We start from the raw sequence: 19,349 nt of genomic DNA, 5'->3' as shown, positions 1-19,349 counted from the left end.
TATAGGTAAAACAGTGGTTTGTGCCCCTGATGAGTTCCTGGGGTCCCCATACCAGAAAGAGATAGAAACCCGTGTGATCCTTTAGTCAGCAAACTGGAAGAAGTGCCCAAAGAGGACCATGAATTGTCCAGCGTCACCCAGCTCTGCCCATGCTTTGGCCAGGACTCTTTCCACCAATGCCTGATGGACCTTGACCCACAGATCCCTGACTCCAAACCCCCATCCTGGAGCACTCACTGGTCCTGCCTGAATATGTGATACTACTTATGCCTCTCCCTCCCTAGCACCAGTAGGAGCCTAAGACCCCATTTCAGCCTGGTTCCCATGAGACAAGATACACATGGCCAGACCAAACCCCAGGTCACTACTGTGACACCTTCAGCTTAGGATCCCACTAGGGCCAGCATGCAGAGACGGCAACTAATGTGATGCAGGGCTGGGCATTGAGCCCGCAAGCCAAATGAAGAGGGGCAGAGATTTTCAAGGTGGGGAGCAAGGAAGTGGTCCCCAGGACACTGGGAGAGGTGAAGCAGGAGAGAGGTGGGGATATCCATATCTCTGCCCTCCCCAGCCATCAGTACTCCTCCCCCACTCCTGATGGGAACCAGGAGGCCAAAGTCCACCTCAGAGTCAAAAATTGATTGTTTTGCAAGGAAGGACAGGGGTTGGACTGCAGAAGGATTGGCAGAGGAGGGCACAACCCCTCCTCCTCTTGCGTGGGCTAAGGGGCTATGTTTAGAAGGCTGGACTGAGGCCAGGGCTGCGCCCCCACCCTTGGGGGGAGGGCAAGAAACACCAGAGCTCAGGCTGCCTGCCAGGGCTGATAAGGGGCCCTCACAGGGCTCCCACAAACGGTTTGTCATTGGGGGTGGGGGCAGCCTGCAGGATTCAGGAGGGGTCATGAGCATGGAGCGGCTTTGGGGTCTACTCCAGGGAGCGGTAAGACGGAGTGGGGTTGGGGGACACCTTAGGCCTCCTCTCTATGTCCTTCAGCCCCCTCCTAAACCCCAAGGCTGGTCCCTCCTCTTCATCACTCAACCTTTCCCTTCCAGCCTGCCTCTCAGGACCTTCCTTCTTGCCTTGTGCTCATTTGGCACCCCAAAGTCACTGACCCTGTTATTGCCAAGTTCCTCCCCATCCCCCACACCTCTTTCCCCAATCTCATGCCCACTCCATAGAAAAGGTTGTCCCCACAACCCTCTCAGACCATCTACAAGCGTGTGGAAGGCACTCGGCAAGGGTGCCCAGAGGAAGAAGAGGAAGACGGGGAGGAGGTGGCCGAGCCACCAGCCCACTTCTGTTCCATGGAGCTGAGGGGCCCTGAGTCCTTGGGCTCTCAAGCAGGGCGCCAAAACTTCGGACTCTGGGCAGCAGTAGGACGAAGGGCCGCCCCCTACATGGTTCTGACAGCCCTTCTGATCTTCACTGGGGGTGAGAGTCATTCTGCCCCCACAATGAAGGGCCTGGGCTGGGGGAGATTTCTGGGGTCCAGAGTAGGGCACAAGGAGAATATCCATCTTGCCACTCGCCAGCCTTCCTTCTGGGCTATGTGGCCTTCCGAGGGTCCTGCCAGGCATGTGGAAATGATGTGTTGGTGGTCAGTGATGAAGTGAACTATGAACTGGAACCGGACTCCCACCAAGGCACACTGTACTGGAGCGACCTCCAGGCCATGTTCCTACGGCACCTGGGAGAGGGGAGCCTGGAGAACACCATCAGGTAAGGATCATCCTGGCCCTCCGAAACCCTCATCCTCTCAGACTCCACATCTTTTCCTCCTGTTCCAGGGCCCTGGTGTCAGTCTCCCTTCTGAGTCTTCCCACCTGCTTCCCTTGCCTCCCTTTTCAGTGGTCCTGGGAAAGATGACAGGCATTGGAACTGAAATGAGGAAAGGCCCTTCCCTAATGAACCTACAGAGGGCTCATGTTCTGAGGGTGGAACATTTGGGAGATGCTGGAGTTGACTGTCTGAATAAGAACAGAGGGGTCCAGATATAGGGTGGGACAGACCCCCAAAAATCTTGAATGCCACTCCAAGGAACTTGGATTTTGAATTGTGACATCAGGGAGCCCTGGAGAGCTCTGAGGAGGGGTGTTTTAGGGAGTCAGAAAAACAAGCAAGGGAATGCATTTGTGGGACCAGACCATCCCCCCATCTACATTATGACAGTTGTCATAGACTCAATGTGCAGGCCTACAGCATAGCACAGCAGACCTCTGCTGTCCTGCTGAAATCACATTTCCCTGCTGAGAAGGAGCTGCTAGGTTGGTCCACAGAGCAAGTCAAGCTACCAAGAGCCTTCAGGAATAGTTAGTTTTTCAGTGTCTTCCCTGGGTTTTCTAAGTACAAGATCATTTAAGCTATACATAGAGACACATAGCTTTTTTTTTCCAATGCTGACACCTTTTATTTTTCTTTTATTTCATATTGCATTGGAGAGGACATGAGTTTAAGTATGGTGACAATAGATATCCTTACCTTTTTCCTGACTTGCATAGGAATGTTTTTATAATACTTGGTCATTGAGTGTAAATTTTGCTGAAGACTCTGGAATGCTTTCTATTTACTTACTTAATTGTGACAGAAACAGAGAGAGAGAGACAGAGAGAGAGACAGATAGGAACAGACAGACAGGAAGGGAGAGAAGGTTGATGCATCAATTTTTTGTTGTGGCTCCTTAGTTGTTCATTGATTGCTTTCTCATATGTGCCTTGACCTGTGGGCTATAACAGAGTGAGTGACCCCTTGCTCAAGCTAGCGACCTTGGGCTTCAAGCCAGTGACCTTTAGGCTCAAGCCAGCGATCATGGGGTCATGTCTATGGTTTCATGCTCAAGCCAGCAACCCTATGCTCAAGCTGGTGAGACTGCCCTCAAGCTGACGACCTTGGGGTTTTGAACCTGGGTCCTCCGTGTCCTAGTCTGATTCTCTATTCACTACACCACTGCCTGGTCAGGTTATTTTTATTTATTTATTTATTTTTTAGCAAGAGAGACAGGAAGAGAAAGGGATGGCTTTCTATCTTTAACTTTCAGCAAGAGAGACAGACAGACAGGAAGAGAGAAGTATGAGAAACATCAACTCATAGTTGCGGCACTTTAGTTGTTCATTGATTGCTTCTCATACGTGCTTTAACTGGGGAGCTCCAGCCAAGCCAGTGACCTTGGGTTCAAGCCAGTGACCTTGGGCTCAAGCCAGTGATCATGAGGTCATGTCTATGATCTCATGCTCAAGCTGGTGATCCTGTGCTCAGGCTGGGGATCCCACACTCAAGCCGAATGAGCCTGCGCTCAAGCTGGCAACCTCAGGGTTTCGAACCTGGGACTAAAGCATCCCAGGTAGATGCTCTATTTGCTGCACCACCACTGGTCAGATTAGAAAGCTTTTTAAAAGAAAATTAAGAAAGTTTCCTTCTGCCTTGGCCAGTAGCTCAGTGGATGGAGTATGGGCCCAGCGTATGGACATCCCAGATTTGATTCCCAGTCAGGGCAAACAGGAGAAGCAACCATCTTCGTCTCTCCCCCTCTCTGTCCCCCTTCTCTCCCTCTTCCCCTCCCACAGCCAGTGATTCGAGGTTCAAGCATCGGCCCAGGCTCTGAAGATAGCTCACTTGGACCGAGCAGGTCAGCCTCAGGCACTAAAAGCTCAATACTCAGTACTCAAGCATTGGCCCCAGATGGGGTTACCAGGTGGACCCCAATCGGGGCGCATACGGGAATCTGTCTCTCAGTTTCCCCTCCTCTCACTTAAAAAAAAAAGGTTTCCTTTTAGAGGACATTATGGAAGTTTTTCCCAATATATTTTTAGAATGTACTGAGATAATCACCTAATTGTTCTTAATATATTTATGTAGTAATTTGTATTAACACATTTCCTTTTCTTCATGAGAGCAGCACTAAACTTGATCAATCTCGATATCACTGGATCTGCCTTGCTAAAAAACCTTAAATCTCTGGCCTCAACAACATGCAGCATTTAAAAAAAAAATCTTCTTGAACAACACTTGGAAGTCTAGATACAGGCTGAGAAAGTAGATGGTTTGACAGCTCTAGAAGTGGGGCGTCATGCTGTGGATGCTATCAAAGGGCAGGGAGGCAAGCAGGTAGCAAGCAATGAAGTGACTGTAGGTTGGATGGAGAAGGGAAGGAAACCAGAAGCTGATGATAGGATTGGAGAAACTAGACAGTCTGAAGTGCTCAGTGCTGTTGAAGAGCAGGTATAGTGCGGGTAAGGGAGTAAACTGGAATCTGGAAAGCTCTCGTCAGAGAGAGTACTTTTCTGGAGCTTTTAAGATTTATCTAATAGGCCCTGGCCGGTTGGCTCAACGGTAGAGCGTCGGCCTAGCGTGCGGAGGACCCGGGTTCGATTCCCGGCCAGGGCACACAGGAAAGGCGCTCATTTGCTTCTCCACCCCTCTGCCGCGCTTTCCTCTCTGTCTCTCTCTTCCCCTCCCGCAGCCAAGGCTCCATTGGAGCAAAGATGGCCTGGGCGCTGGGGATGGCTCTGTGGCCTCTGCCTCAGGCGCTAGAGTGGCTCTGGTCGCAACATGGCGACGCCCAGGATGGGCAGAGCATCGCCCCCTGGTGGGCAGAGCATCGCCCCTGGTGGGCGTGCCAGGTGGATCCCGGTCGGGCGCATGCGGGAGTCTGTCAGACTGTCTCTCCCTGTTTCCAGCTTCAGAAAAATGAAAAAAAAAAAAAGATTTATCTAATAAACTGTGTCCTGTTTATCTTCGAGTCTCCAGCACCTACAACAATGCCAGGTACTTAGTAGGTGAATCCTCAATGAATAAATATTCTGGAGATGGAATTCTGGATAATGACAAGATCCAGGGTATGGCGAAAGAAGTAGGTTGGACTGGAAGTGACATTGATGAGGTCATTTGTTCATTTATCCAACAAATATTTTGAATACCTATGATATGGCAGGTGCTGGGATAAGTAGCTGGAGGTGATATAGCAGAGAACAGAACAGTCTGGGCCCTGGCCGGTTGGCTTAGCAGTAGAGCATCGACCTGGTGTGTGGATATCCTGGGTTTGATTCCCTGTCAGGGCACACAAGAGAAACACCCATCTGTTTACCAACCTTTTTCATTCTCGCTTTTCTCTCTCTCTCTCCTTCCTGCAGCCATGGCTCGATTGGAGAGAGTTGGCCCTGGGCACTGAGGATGGCTCCATGGCCTCCACCTCAGGTGCTAAGAAGAGCTTGGTTGCTGAACAATAGAACAATTCTCCAGATGGGCAGAGCATCACCCCCTACTGGGCTTGTTGGGTGAATCCTAGTCAGGGAGCATGCAGGAGTTTATCTCTGCCTCCCCTCCTCTCACTGAATTAAAAAAAAAAAAAAAAAAAAAGAACAGTTTGGATCTTGCCCTCATGGACCTTACAGTGTGTTGGAGAAAATCAGTACTAAAGTTAAAAAAAAAATCAGTACTAAAGTAATAATCTCATTCATGACAGCACAATTATTATCGGGATCATGGCTTTGAAGGAAAAATAAAGAACATGAGGAATGACTATAATCCAGGGATCCTGATTTAGACTGGGGGTCAGGGAAGACTTCTTTGAAGAAGTAACAAGTTGAGACCTGAGGGATGAGTTAGTCACCAGGCAGAAAAAAGGTGAAAAGCATTTTAGGCCAAAGAACAGCACATGCAAAGGGTCTGAGTCAAGAAGACGGTGGGCCTGACCTGTGGTGGCGCAGTGGATAAAGCGTCAACCTGGAAATGCTGAGGTCGCCGGTTCGAAACCCTGGGCTTGCCTGGTCAAGGCACATATGGGAGTTGATGCTTCCAGCTCCTCCCCCCTTCTCTCTCCCTGTCTCTCCCTCCTATCTCTCTCTCTCTCCCTCTCTCTCTTAAAAAATTTTAAGAAGACGGTGGCCTTTTGGAGAAAGTAAAAAAAGTCCATTTGGCTCAGGCACAAAGGGCCTTACTGGCCATATGAACTTCTTTGGATTTTATTCTAAGAGGAATAAAATTAAACAGTTTCAAAGAGTAGAGTATCACGATCAGATTTGGGGTGAGGTATTTTTTTTAAGTGAGAGGAGGGGATATAGTGAGACAGACTCCTGCATGCACCCTGACCAGGATACACCCTGGGGCCGATGCTCAAATCAACCAAGCTATCCTCAGCACCCTGGGCTGATGCTTGAACCAATTGAGCCACTAGTTGTGAGAGGGGAAGAGAGAGAGAAGGGGGAGAGAGAGGGTCAGAGAAGCAGACGGTCACTTCTTATGTGTGCCCTATCCACTGAGCAAACCAGCCAGGGCCCAGGGATTTTTTGGGGGGTTTCTTTTAATATCACTATCACATATTTTATTTTATTATTATTATTTTTTGTGGCAGAGACAGAGAGAGGGACAGATAGGGACAGACAGGAAGGGAGAGAGATGATAAACATCAGCCCCTCGTTGCAGCTCTCTAGTTGTTCATTGATTGCTTTCTCATATGTGCCTTGACTGGGGGGCTACAGCAGACCCAGTAACCCCTTGCTTGAGCCAGCGACCTTGGGCTCAAGCTGGTGAGCCTTGCTCAAACCAGATGAGCCTGCACTCAAGCTGGCGACCTCAGGGTCTCGAACCTGGGTCCTCCAAATCCCAGTCCGTTGCTCTATCCACTGCACCACCGCCTGGTCGGGCGACCCAGGGATTGTTTTTAAGGTCAGGTACAAAGAATAGAATTGATCATACCTCTGAGACCATAGTACAGTGTCATTATTGGTCAATGAAAATGAAAGAGCTTTCTTATTTAATTTTCCTTCCCTATCCCTGAGCCCCCCCGCCCCATAAGTATCTCATCTAATGTGTTTGACATGTGCCTTTAAATACGCATGTGGCTTTTTTATGTACGTCATGTTTTATGTGCATATGTATATTTTTTTCAAAACAATGTGTAAAATGCTAGATGTTCATTATTATTATAATTATTTTAGGGAGAGAGAGAGAAAGACAGACAGGAAGGGAGAAAGATGAGAAGTATCAACTTGTAGTTGTGGCACTTCAGTTGTTCATTGATTGCTTCTCATACATGCCTTGACCAGGGGGCTCAAGCTGATCCAGTGACCCCTTGCTTAAGCCAATGACCTTTGCGCCCAACCAGCAACCTTGGGGTCATGTCAATAATCCTGCACTCATGCCAGCAACCTGGGAGTTTCAAACCTGAGACCTCAGCATCCCAGGTCAACGCTCTATCCACTGCATCATCACCGGTCAGCCTAGAAAGATGTTCATTATTTAAAAATTTAAGCGACATGGGAAAATACAAAGAAAAAAGTAAAAATATATACATATCACTCCAAGACTTACTATTCAGATATAGCCATCTCTAGTGTATGCTTTTAATTTTTATAAACTTTTTTTTTTAACCCACAGTGCTTTCAAGGTCTGTTATATTCAGTGTATTTACTGGTCCTTACTGCTGTGCAGGAATCCAGTGTGTCCACTTTTCTTTTTTAGGTACGCGTAAATAGGTCCAGCTTCAAACAGAGTTGAGCTCTGGTGGGGACTAGATTGGGTGGTGGAGGGAAGCAGGAATGGCACTGAGAAAGCCACTGTGGGCCTGACCTGTGGTGGCGCAGTGGATAAAGCGTCGACCTGGAAATGCTGAGGTCGCCGGTTCGAAACCCTGGGCTTGCCTGGTCAAGGCACATATGGGAGTTGATGCTTCCAGCTCCTGCCCCCATTCTCTCTCTCTGTCTCTCTCTCTCTCACTCTCTCTGTCTCTCCCTCTCCTCTCTAAAATGAATAAATAAAAATAAAATAAAATAAAAATAAAGATTAAAAAAAAAAAAAAGAAAGCCACTGTGACCACGGATTGTGATAGTCCTCATGAGAGCTGAGAGGGCGGTGGCTGAGACTAAGGTGCACATCCACGTGGATTTTCAAGCGGTACAGAAGCTTAGTGGATCATGGCATGAAGAGGAAAATAAGCCAGATGCTAAAGTCCTCAATAAAAATGGGCAAGGGACTGATTGGCTAGAACTGTGATTTTCAACCTTTTTTTCAATATTTTTTTTATCAATCTAACAAGAAAAAAAAAAGTAAATTTTGATTCATTCACACCAGACAGTTATTGTTGTGTTGGCTGTTGTCATTTATGTATTTGACAATCTAAGGGAAAAGGGACTATTTAGTGCCCCTGACTAAAGAGTGAGGTTTTGCATGTTTTAAAAATTCTTGTGGCACATCAGTGTGCCTGCCACGTCACACTGGTTGAAAATCTCTGGGCTAGAAGACAACAGTAGTAAGGAGGGATGGAGGATGGGAGAGTTGGAAGGCTCAGGCTTCAAAGGAAAGAGTTTTACCAGAAGAGAAGTGGGCAGAAATGTGAACAGTGGAGCCAGGAGCATGCCTCCACTCCAAGCCCAGGTGGTATTCAATATATAAGCCTGGGCCACTTCCAGGAGTCATACAGGAGACCTGGCTCCTCAAGGGAGAGCAGTGTTTCTGCCAAGGCAAAGGACAGAAGGGGTACTCAGTCACAGAGCTGAAGAGGGAGGAGTTTGTTTGCGATGGAGAGGGCACAGGCAGAGCCAGTCAACAGGGAGGCCATGGAAGGGGGACTGTGGCAGAGGTGAGATGGAAGAACAGGAAGAGTGCAGGTGACAGTAGGTTTCCTAGATAGGTGGTGACTCTGGAAGAAAAGAAGGTGAGGTCTCCAGTGAGATAAGCGACTCCACAATTTTCCTGGGAAATTTGGTGTAAGGTGTCTCCATGAAGCACAAGTGGAGGATGGGGCAAATGGAAGGTCCTGCCTGCCCAGTTAGCCCTTTGGAAGAAAAGTGATTTCGTGCCTGGGGCAAAGCACAGGACAGAGTGCGTACGTGTGAAGGGAGCATTAGATTGGAGTTTGGCCTGATCAAAGAAGAACCTAAAGAATGGTGGACAGGACCCCTAGCTATGGGGCAGCTAATGTTTTAAGCATAAGAAAGCCCTGGAGACGCTGGGTCATATAGCCATAGTAGTGATAAAATGGGTGGTGATGGCAGGTCAGGGTCAGTCTTAGTAGCCAGCGCCTCACTGATCCGGGACCCAGGGCCACCCCACTTTTCTGGCATCCTTCTTATGCCCTGCGCCAGGCGCCCAGAAATCCGGGCCCCTCTCCCCTCCCATGCTCGAATCATCACTTCTCTCCCACTCAGGCAAACCAGCCTTCGGGAAAGGGTTGCCGGCTCGGCTGGGATGGCTTCCCTGGCTCAGGACATCCGCGCTGCGCTCCTGCGCCAGAAGCTGGACCACGTGTGGACAGACACGCACTACGTGGGGCTGCAGTTCCCAGATCGGTGAGTGCGAGGAGGTCCAGGGGCGCTGCGCGGGTGTGGGCGCGGCGGGTGAGGGACGCTAACCATTCCCACTTCTCAGGGCTCACCCCAACACCCTGCACTGGGTCGATGAGACCGGGAGGCCCGGGGAGCAGCTACCGCTGGAGGACCCAGATGTCTACTGTCCCTACAGCGCAACTGGCAACGCCACGGTGAGCGTCTCCTGTCACGCCCCTTTCCCTTTTAGCTGAGGAGGAATGCTGTGAGCACGCCTGACAGCCCTCTCCATCCCCAGGGACGTCTGGTGTACGCCCACTATGGGCGACCGGAGGACCTGCAGCACCTGCGGGCCCGGGGTGTGGAGCCGGCGGGGCGCCTCCTGCTGGTGCGCTTGGGGGTGATCAGCTTTGCCCAGAAGGTGAGGGTCCCTGGGTAGGGGCGGAGGATGGGGGAGGATGGACCACATTGGGGAGGGTGCGGGCTGGGAAACCTCGGGATTGGAAGCGTCTAGGAGACTGCCAGAAAGGATGAACCAAGTGGGTTGTAAGAAAATGTTGGCCAGGAACAAAATCAGGAATTTTGAAATGGGGGACAGAAACACAAGGGAATATGGGATTCTGTGGGGTCTGAGGCTGCCAAGGCACTGTGGGAGGGCGTGGGGATGAGGGCCAGGTGGTGCCCACAGCCTCTCTGTGGATCTACAATTGCAGATCAAAGGCCATGTCATTTCACTTTTACTTGCTTTTACTGCCCTTAAAAATCTGTTTTCTCTGGGAGAGTCGTTTAACCCCTCCCTTCCCCAGGTGGCCAGTGCCCAGGACTTTGGAGCCAGAGGAGTGCTCATATATCCGGACTCAGCCGACTTTTCCCAGGACCCACACAAGCCAGGCCTGTCCAGTGACCGGGCTGTCTATGGACATGTAAGTCTAGGAGGGAAACTAGCAGTGTTTTCCTAGGGTCCCAGGGCTGCACCTTTTGGCCTGGGATGAGGTTGGCATGCCACAGTTTCAGAGTGGGCACCCCCTCACCCCACAGGTGCACCTGGGAACTGGGGACCCCTACACGCCTGGCTTCCCTTCCTTCAATCAAACCCAGTTCCCTCCAGTCCAGTCCTCGGGCCTTCCAAGCATACCAGCCCAGCCCATCAGTGCAGACATTGCCTCTCTCCTGCTGCGGTGAGGGGCGTGTGGGGACCAGAAAAGGAGGCGGGGTGAGGTAGCCTGCAGCTCGCCCATAGTGTCTTTGAGTGAAATAGAAAAAGATGGCTCTCCTAAGAGGGCACAGCCTCCAGCCAAGGCCCACCATTTGGTGAATGGAGCTCCTGCTGGATATCACAGCCAGCTTCATTGGGCACCCCTGAGCAGAAAACAGCCTGCATAACCGTCCGAGGCAACTCTGGCTGCACTGCCCCCTCAGGCCGGGTGCAGAGGCAAAGGGCAGAAGCCAGAGGATGGGAGGGACAGAAAGAGTGAAGAGTAGTCTTTGGGCTCTTCTACAGCCTAAGCCTCTCTGCTGCTCCCAGACCTTTCTGTTCCACCCCTCTCCAGGAAACTTGAAGGTCCTGTGGCCCCACAAGACTGGCAGGGGCAGCTCCCAGTCTCCCTGTATCGCCTGGGCCCTGGGCCAGGCCTGCACCTAGGCATCAACAATTACAGGGCTTCCACCCCCATCAGCAACATCTTTGGCTGCATCGAGGGCCGATCAGAGCCAGGTGTGCTTGCTTGCCCATCCTGCAGGAGGCGAGCTGGTTATGAACCCTGACCAGGGGTGGGGCTGGAGCAGGAGGCCCAGGAAAGTGGGTCAGAGTGGTGTCCAGAGAGGGGAGGTGGCTTTGGCTGAAGTGGAGGGTGTGGCAGAAGTTAGCAGGGAGGGAGTCTGGCAAGTTGGAGCTGGACCGGGACCACAGGGTAGTATTGAGACTTCAAGGTCCAACATGTCTAGAGACAGAATGGGCCGTTTTGCACAGTAGTAAGTTGTCTAGCACTGGAGGTGAACAAGCATAAATTGGGTGATATTATAGCATGAAAGGGAGGTCAGATTGGGTAGATGAGCCTTTCAAGAATAACTAGATGTGGATAGCAGTGGGGAATCAAAGTGGGTTCTTGAGGAGAAGAGTGAGATCACAAGTGCAACTTGGGAAGAGGAATGGTGCCTATAAGCACTGAGTAAGTGGCACAGGGAGGCCTGCGATAAAGCTCAGATGAGGATGCTGGTGTTGGAGAAGGGGTAGAGAGATTTAAGAAGGGGGAAACTTGGCGAAAAGCAGGATATGGCTGACCTGGGAAGTAATGGAGTCAAGTATGATCCCAGCCACCCACGGAAGGAGCAGGCCATCCAGGCAGGGCCAGAGGGAGGAGGGACACTCTCTTTAGTGAGGGCAGGATTGTAGAGATGTGAGGGGCTGAGACAGACTAGCTGGGGACCTAAAGAAATGGTGGTGAGGGCTTGTGAGTAAAGAAGCTTCTGGGTACTGCTAGTGTATGAGGCAGACACCAAACATCCCTTTCCCCAGATCACTATGTTGTCATCGGGGCCCAGAGGGATGCCTGGGGCCCTGGAGCAGCCAAGTCTGCTGTGGGGACCGCCATCCTGCTGGAGCTGGTGCGGACCTTTTCCTCCATGGTGAGCAATGGTAAGGTCAGGGCCCGGGCCTGGGATGGGCAGCCAGGGCTGTGGCCCGAGTCAGGTTGGGGCAGAGACGCAGTTAGTAGCATAGGCCGGAGGGTGGCCATTCAGACCTGGGCTCCAAAGCTGGCCATTCATGTCCTGCACGGTCCGGGGCAAGTAACTGCATCTCCATTTCCTCATCTAAACATGAAAGAGTAACAGTCTAGGGACTGAGTGTAGATTAAACAGGAGATTCCATATTGCTGTTAAGAGTTGAGCCAGGCCCTGGCAGGTTTGCTCAGTGGTAGAGCGTCGGCCTGGCGTGCAGAAGTCCCGGGTTCGATTCCCGGCCAGGGCACACAGGAGAAGCGCCCATCTGCTTCTCCACCCCTCCCCCTCTCCTTCCTCTCCGTCTCTCTCTTCCCCTCCCGCAGCCGAGGCTCCATTGGAGCAAAGATGGCCCGGGCGCTGGGGATGGCTCCTTGGCCTCTGTCCCAGGCGCTAGAGTGGCTCTGGTCACGACAGAGCGACCCCCCCGGAGGGCAGAGCATCGCCCCCTGGTGGGCAGAGCGTCGCCCCTGGTGGGCGTGCTGGGTGGATCCCGGTCGGGCGCATGCAGGAGTCTGTCTGACTGTCTCTCCCCGTTTCCAGCTTCAGAAAAATACAAAAAAAAAAAAAAAAAAGAGTTGAGTCAGGGCAGACCCAGATGAGACAGGCTGGGCTGGGGACTTGATGGGAAGGAAGGAGAGAGACACCTCCCTCCCAGGGGACAGAGGAAGACAAAGAGAAGGCCTTTGCTCCCAGTTGAGCCTGTCCTCCCTTCTTCCTCTGTCCCCAGGCTTCCGACCTCGAAGAAGTCTTCTCTTTATCAGCTGGGATGGAGGTGACTTTGGGAGTGTGGGCTCCACGGAGTGGCTGGAGGTAATGTGGGGTCCTGGACATGTAGCCAGGCAGTGGGGAGAAATGGGGAGGGACTTCATACTCCATACGTCCCGCCCACAGGGCTACCTCAGCCTGCTGCATCTCAAAGCTGTGGTCTACGTGAGCCTGGACAACGCTGTGCTGGGTGAGTAGGGGCAGTGCCGCCATCTGGACCCTCTCAGGTGCACCCCTGCCCTTGGCACCCAGCCCTGAGCCTGGCCTCCTCCTCTACAGGAGATGACAAGTTCCACGCCAAGACCAGCCCCCTTCTGATCAGCCTCATCAGGAACATACTGAAGCAGGCAGGAGCAGGGAATGGAGGGAAGCTGGGTGGAGGGCAGAGGGTGCTTAGAGCCTGACCATGCCCCACACCTGCCCCAGGTGGACTCTCCTAACCACAGCGGGCAGTCTCTTTATGAGCAGGTGGCATTCAACAATCACAGCTGGGATGCAGAGGTGTAAGTTAAGGGAGGTGGCACAGAGGAAAGCTGGGGCTGGTATGGGAGGAACCTGAACCCACAGAGCTCTCTAACTTGCCCCCCAACCCCAGGATCCAGCAACTGCCCATGGACAGCAGTGCCTATTCCTTCACTGCCTTTGCCGGGGTTCCTGCCGTGGAGTTCTCCTTCGTGGAGGTGAGACTCCCTGGCTCTACCCAAGAGCAGCAGCCCCTTAACCTGTCTGCACCACACCCTTGTGTCAGCATCCCCTGTCCCCGCAGGATGGCCAGGGGTACCCGTTCCTGAACACCAAGGAGGACACATATGAGAACCTGCACAAGGTTCTGCGGGGCCGGCTGCCGGCTGTGGCCCAGGCTGTGGCCCAGCTCGCAGGGCAGCTCCTCATCCGGCTCAGTCACGATCACCTGCTTCCCCTCGACTTCGCCCGCTACGGGGATGTGGTTCTCAGGCACATCGGCAGCCTCAACGAGTTCTCTGGGGACCTCAAGGTCCAAGATGCCCATCCTACCCATGGCTTCTGGGTTTGGGGGGGCACTATATCCCCTTAAAGTGCTGCCTAGGCCAGGGGGTTTTGTCCCTCCTTCCCCACCCTCCTCTGGGTCTAGGTGCCCTCTGGCAACTTGGCCCCTTTACTCCTGCTCCAGTCACCTAAGCCCTTTCCAGGCCCCAGGATTTGCCACTCCTCGCCCTCCCCACCACCACATGGGTCTTCCCTCTCCCTCCATTTCGCCCCAGCATTCTGTCCCCCTATACCTCCCACTCCTGCCCGTCCCAGCCCATCCCCCAGCCCCTTGACCTCCATCCTAGGCCCGGTCCTGGCCCCTGCTACTGGCCCCAGCCCGCACCTCCGCCCTCAGGCCCGCGGGCTGACGCTCCAGTGGGTGTACTCCGCGCGGGGGGACTACATCCGAGCTGCGGAGAAGCTGCGGAAGGAGATCTATAGCTCAGAGGAGAGCGACGAGAGGCTGACGCGCATGTACAACGTGCGCATCATGCGGGTGAGCCCCGTCCTGTGACTCTTCTTCTATTTGCTTAGCTCCTCCGTGGGTGGGCTCCTTGCCCCTCTCTCTTCCTTCCTTTGATCCCTGTCCTCAGGGCACTTCCCATTCAAGGCACACATTGCTCTCAGGCCTGGCTAGAAGGACCCTTGAGGCAGGCCCCACAAAGTGTTGAAACGGGCAGGGAGGGTCAGTCCTTTGGCTACAGTCGCCTGGCCAGCGATGACAAGACTGGGACTTTCCCCCTTAAACCCTCACTCAACACACCGAGTCCCGCAATGCCCCCCTTCACCCCGGGAGAGAAGAAGCTTGTCCGCAATGGTCCACAGCACAAGAGGCACAGGGTTATGACCTTGAAGGTACAAAAGGCTTAAGAAATTCAGAGTGCGGAGAGTGCTCTTCCTTCTGGCAGTGAGATGACAGAAACCCAGAAAGTCTGTTTGGAGGAGGTGTCCTCTGAAAGTTATACTAGATCTTATCCCCTAGCCAGTCCCTCCTGCTTAGCTTTAATACTTTGCGATCCTCACCCCATCTCCAGTTACAACTTCTCCTCTTCCTTCTATTTCCTCACCCCAAGAACTCAACCTGGCAACCCTTTGTCTCAGAAAATGGATGGGTAGGAACTGTGAGAATGGGGAAATGGTCTATAGGTGAGAATCATAAGCGGGACTGTCCTCATCCACTATGGGGTGAACAGGTACCCAGAGTGTTTGCACGAACAGTTTGGGGAGAACATGCCTGCCCCCTGCAGTTTCATGTTCTTTTTTTTTTTTCTTTTTTTTTTTTTTTCATTTTTCTGAAGCTGGAAACAGGGAGAGACAGTCAGACAGACTCCCGCATGCGCCCAACCAGGATCCACCCGGCACGCCCACCAGGGGCAACGCTCTGCCCACCAGGGGGCGATGCTCTGCCCATCCTGGGCGTCGCCATGTTGCGACCAGAGCCACTATAGCGCCTGAGGCAGAGGCCACAGAGCCATCCCCAGCGCCTGGGCCATCTTTGCTCCAATGGAGCCTTGGCTGCGGGAGGGGAAGAGAGAGACAGAGAGGAAAACGCGGCGGAGGGGTGGAGAAGCAAATGGGCGCTTCTCCTGTGTGCCCTGGCCGGGAATCAAACCCGGGTCCTCCGCATGCTAGGCCGATGCTCTACCGCTGAGCCAACCGGCCAGGGCTCATGTTCTTTCTCCCTATTCATTTTTCCTGCTTGGGTTCCTGCCTGTGTCCTTTGGCATTATTCATTCCTTCTTCTGTCCACAAAGTCATCCTTCTTACTCTTTCATACTTGCTACTTTCTCCTGGTTTCTCTCATTCTCTTCTCTCTTCAGTATCCTTTTCGTCCTGATCTTTCCTTCTCCCCTTCCCTTTGTGCCCTCCACTGAGACATGTGACCCTGTGGTGAGATGAGATTGGGCATGGTTCATTCTTATTCACAACTCTTGCTTTATGCCCTGCTGCCCCAGACTCCAGGAACACAAGACGCCCGACCCAAGTAATAAAAGCATCTGTGTGTAAGGGACCAAGGGATTCAGACTCAGGCTGGAGAGGGGAAGACTCAGAACTTCAGAATCTGCAACACTGGGCTAAGCCAGGCCCAGGGAACTCTGTGGCTCTAGATTAGAAGTTGGTAAACTTTAGCCACAGGGCCAATTTTGACCTGCCTTCTGCTTTTGTAAATAAAGTTTTATTGCAACACAGCCATTTTCATTGGTTTTCACATTGTCTATGGCTGCTTTTGTGCTACAGCAGCAAAGTTGAGTAGTTGCAACAAAAATAGTATGGTCTGAAAAGCCTAAAATATTTGCTTTCTGGCTTTTTGCAGAAAAAGTTTGCTGACCCCTGCTTTAGACTGTGACATAGGTGTTGAACAACAGGCAGAACTTGAGTTTGTGCAAAAAAACAGGACTTTTCAGAGCGGAGAGCCCCAGAATAAGGGTGAGGCAGTGAAATAGGGCCCGACTCTCCTTGTGAGCAGTGTGTGGATCCGCAGAGCCTGAACAGCGGCCCTGTGGAGAAGCGGGAGAGGAGCACCAAATAGTGAGTTAGGGATCAGTTATGGGGAGTCTTGAATGCCGGGATAAGAACTTTGAATTTTTATTTATTTATTATTATTATTTTTTTGTATTTTTCTGAAGCTGGAAACGGGGAGAGACAGACTCCCACATGCTCCCAACCGGGATCCACCCGGCACGCCCACCAGGGGGCGACACTCTGCCCACCAGGGAGCGATGCTCTGCCCCTCTGGGGCGTCTCTCTGTTGCGACCAGAGCCACTCTAGTGCCTGGGGCAGAGGCCAAGGAGCCATCCCCAGTGCCCGGGCCATCTTTGCTCCAATGGAGCCTCGGCTGCGGGAGGGGAAGAGAGAGACAGAGAGGAAGGAGAGGGGGAGGGGTGGAGAAGCAGATGGGTGCCTCTCCTGTGTGCCCTGGTCGGGAATCGAACCTGGGACCTCTGCACACCAGGCTGACGCTCTACCACTGAGCCAACTAGCCAGGGTAGAACTTTGAATTTTTAGAGTCTGGGCATCTAGGAAATTAGGAAGGTGTTTGACAGGGAGGTGATGTGAGCAAAGGAGAGTTTTAGGAAGGATTTGGCCAGAATGTAAAGGGCCGAGAGAATGGTGTTAGTGATGACTGAGCTCTGGGCGAGGGTGACAGGTGACAGCATATGCCACCTGTGAGTGTGAGGACTGGACTGATGTGAGACATTTGGAAGTAAAATGTACAGACGGGGTGTTGAGATAAGAGGAGGAGAACAGTCATAGCAGCTGCCATTTATTGAGGGCTACCATGGACTTGACTTGACTTTCTCAGGACTCCCCCAAATGCTGTGAGGTTGCTGGTATTGTGCACAGAAATTGAAGCTCAGATGGACTAAGTAATGTATCCAAGATCTCAGTAAGTGGTAGAGCTGAAATTAGAAACCAGTCTGACTCCAAAGTCTGTGCCCACTTGCACTCACCTGGCACCTGAGGATGACTAGTTGCTTGTGAGGCAATATGGGTGCAAGGGTCAGGAATTGGGAGAAGTTGGTGCCCACATGTGTGTGAGGCTGTATCCAGGTGTCCGCTACCCCAGTGAGGAGGCCCAAAAGACTGGAGGGTGGAATTCCAGTAGTTGATTTGTCAAGTAGGATTGTCAACTGTCCCCACAAGGTCCTGACTGAAGGTAAGGGCATGGATGAGTTCTTTGAATGAACGAGGCTTTAAAAAGATATGAGTGTTAGAGACCATCCTTAGAGATTCTGATGGTGCTGGGTGGTGCCCAGGCAATGGTAATTTCAATATTTTCTCCTAGTGATTCGGAAGTGCAGCCAGGGTCGAAAAGCACTGGATTGTAATTAAAAAGAAGAGCAGAAAGTAAAGGTTGAACCTTGGGCCTGCCCACAGGTAGAAGCAGAAGAAACCAGAGAGGCTGGCAGAAAGGCGAGAGAAGAACTGGGGTAGGAGCAAGGCCATCTCAGGAAAAACAAACAGTATCGAAGTCAGAGGGTGAGGACAGAGTCAGCCACTTCATTAGGACTGGGCTGTCCCCTTGACTTTTGACTCTGGGCTATGGCCGTTGGCAGAGATGAGGCGGAATGACTGGGGTGTGGAAAAGTAAGATTGCTCTCTAAGGCTCTGGGCAGGGAACTGAATAGTGAGAAGGGAAGGCTGGGGAGGCCTAGATGCAGACTTGGAGGTTCAAGGGATAAAAAGAAAGGGATTCAACCCAAAACACGGCTGAAGTATGCATCCTACCTGGCCACTGGTGATGTCACAGAGTGACCATTCTTGATTGGGTAACCAGAGGGAGGTGGGACTTAAAAGAAGCTGCTCAACCATATTTATTAATCTCACACCTGTCCCAGTCTTGGTTTGGAAATGTTGTTTAGGCCTTTGCTCAAGGACAGAGGCCCAGCCTTGACCCGATCCCTCTCTCTGCTCAGGTGGAGTTCTACTTCCTGTCCCAATACGTGTCACCAGCCGACTCTCCGTTCCGCCACATCTTCTTGGGCCGTGGAGATCACACGCTGGGCGCCCTGCTTGACCACGTGCGGCTGCTGCGCTCCAGCGGTTCCGGGGCCCTGGGGGCTGCCTCCTCCGGGTTGGCGCCTGGCCTGGGCTTCCAGGAGAGCCGCTTTCGGCGCCAGCTGGCCCTACTCACCTGGACTTTGCAGGGAGCCGCCAATGCACTCAGCGGAGACGTCTGGAACATAGATAACAACTTCTGAGGGGGGAGGTCACATGCCCTTGCCCCCAGCCGAGAGCTCCTGTTCTCACTTGAGCAATTTCTTGGTGACCTCTCACTGCTGACCAATTTTTTATTAGCCCTTCCAGTCTCCCTAGGGACTCACTGTAAAATACTGACACACCCTTGGCCCAGTATAGGAGCAGTACCTTCCAAAAGGAATTGTCATACTGTCAGCTAATCAGATAGCAGCATCTGCTCCATCAATCACAGCCTCTTCCCTTTCAGAAGCTGGGCCCTCCATACCTAGAGACCACTCTGGAAGGTTTCCTAGGGCCTGGGACCTAGCCAGCTCTCTTGGTGGGAGAGATGGCTGGGACAGTGCCTTATGGTTAACACATGGCCTGCGGTAGGAGGGGCTGGGGTTTGGACTTCAATAAACCACCTGGGCATCTATTGTTTATAAGCACCTGTATGCTTCCTCACCCTTATGCCATCTAAGGGGCCAGAGAGGATACAAGTGGAAACGCTGTCTTCATGGAGAAAATGCTGAGATGTTTTGTTATATAAGGAAAGGAAGTGCCTAAGGAAATAAAGAAGGCCCTTCTCCAAAGGCCACTCTCAAGTGTGGTACTGGCTCTGTACCTTCTCCTGGGTCCAGGGACAGCTGCATATTTTGTAAGGTCTATTGCAAAGTGAAAATGCAGGGTCTCATCCCAAAAGCAAGAACAGTCATTTTCTTTCTTCCACAGTTGCTCAACCTGTGATGATGTTTTGTTTTGTTTTATTTGTTATTTAATGTCCAGATCCCTTAGGGAAATACTCTGGGTCAGGTCCCCTCAAGCACTCTGCATTCTGCCCCACAACTTGGTACAGATGTACCCGACCTTGACCCTGACCTGGACTCTCCCTGTGCCCTGTATCCAAGGTCCTGGGT

The 19,349-nt window shown here is 52.1% G+C and overlaps 1 protein-coding gene across 1 annotated transcript; it reads left to right on the top strand.

The window, feature by feature from the left end:
- The first annotated feature begins 646 nt into the window (after window positions 1–646).
- TFR2 (transferrin receptor 2) lies at window positions 647–19,042 on the top strand. Its single transcript, XM_066274416.1, has 18 exons — window positions 647–939; window positions 1,179–1,431; window positions 1,533–1,719; window positions 9,141–9,281; window positions 9,361–9,472; window positions 9,556–9,678; window positions 10,064–10,180; window positions 10,296–10,435; window positions 10,808–10,971; window positions 11,773–11,892; window positions 12,706–12,788; window positions 12,870–12,933; window positions 13,023–13,090; window positions 13,170–13,246; window positions 13,339–13,423; window positions 13,510–13,737; window positions 14,107–14,247; window positions 18,171–19,042. Exons 1-18 carry the CDS (start codon window positions 901–903, stop codon window positions 18,453–18,455), a joined length of 2,427 nt encoding a protein of 808 aa, XP_066130513.1. The 5' UTR covers window positions 647–900; the 3' UTR covers window positions 18,456–19,042.
- The last annotated feature ends 307 nt before the right edge of the window (window positions 19,043–19,349 follow it).

Source organism: Saccopteryx bilineata, chromosome 4, assembly GCF_036850765.1.
Source record: "Saccopteryx bilineata isolate mSacBil1 chromosome 4, mSacBil1_pri_phased_curated, whole genome shotgun sequence".
NCBI classification, from domain to species: domain Eukaryota; kingdom Metazoa; phylum Chordata; class Mammalia; order Chiroptera; family Emballonuridae; genus Saccopteryx; species Saccopteryx bilineata.
Note: the sequence above shows the minus strand (reverse complement) of the source record. Positions and strands in the feature narration are given on the sequence as shown.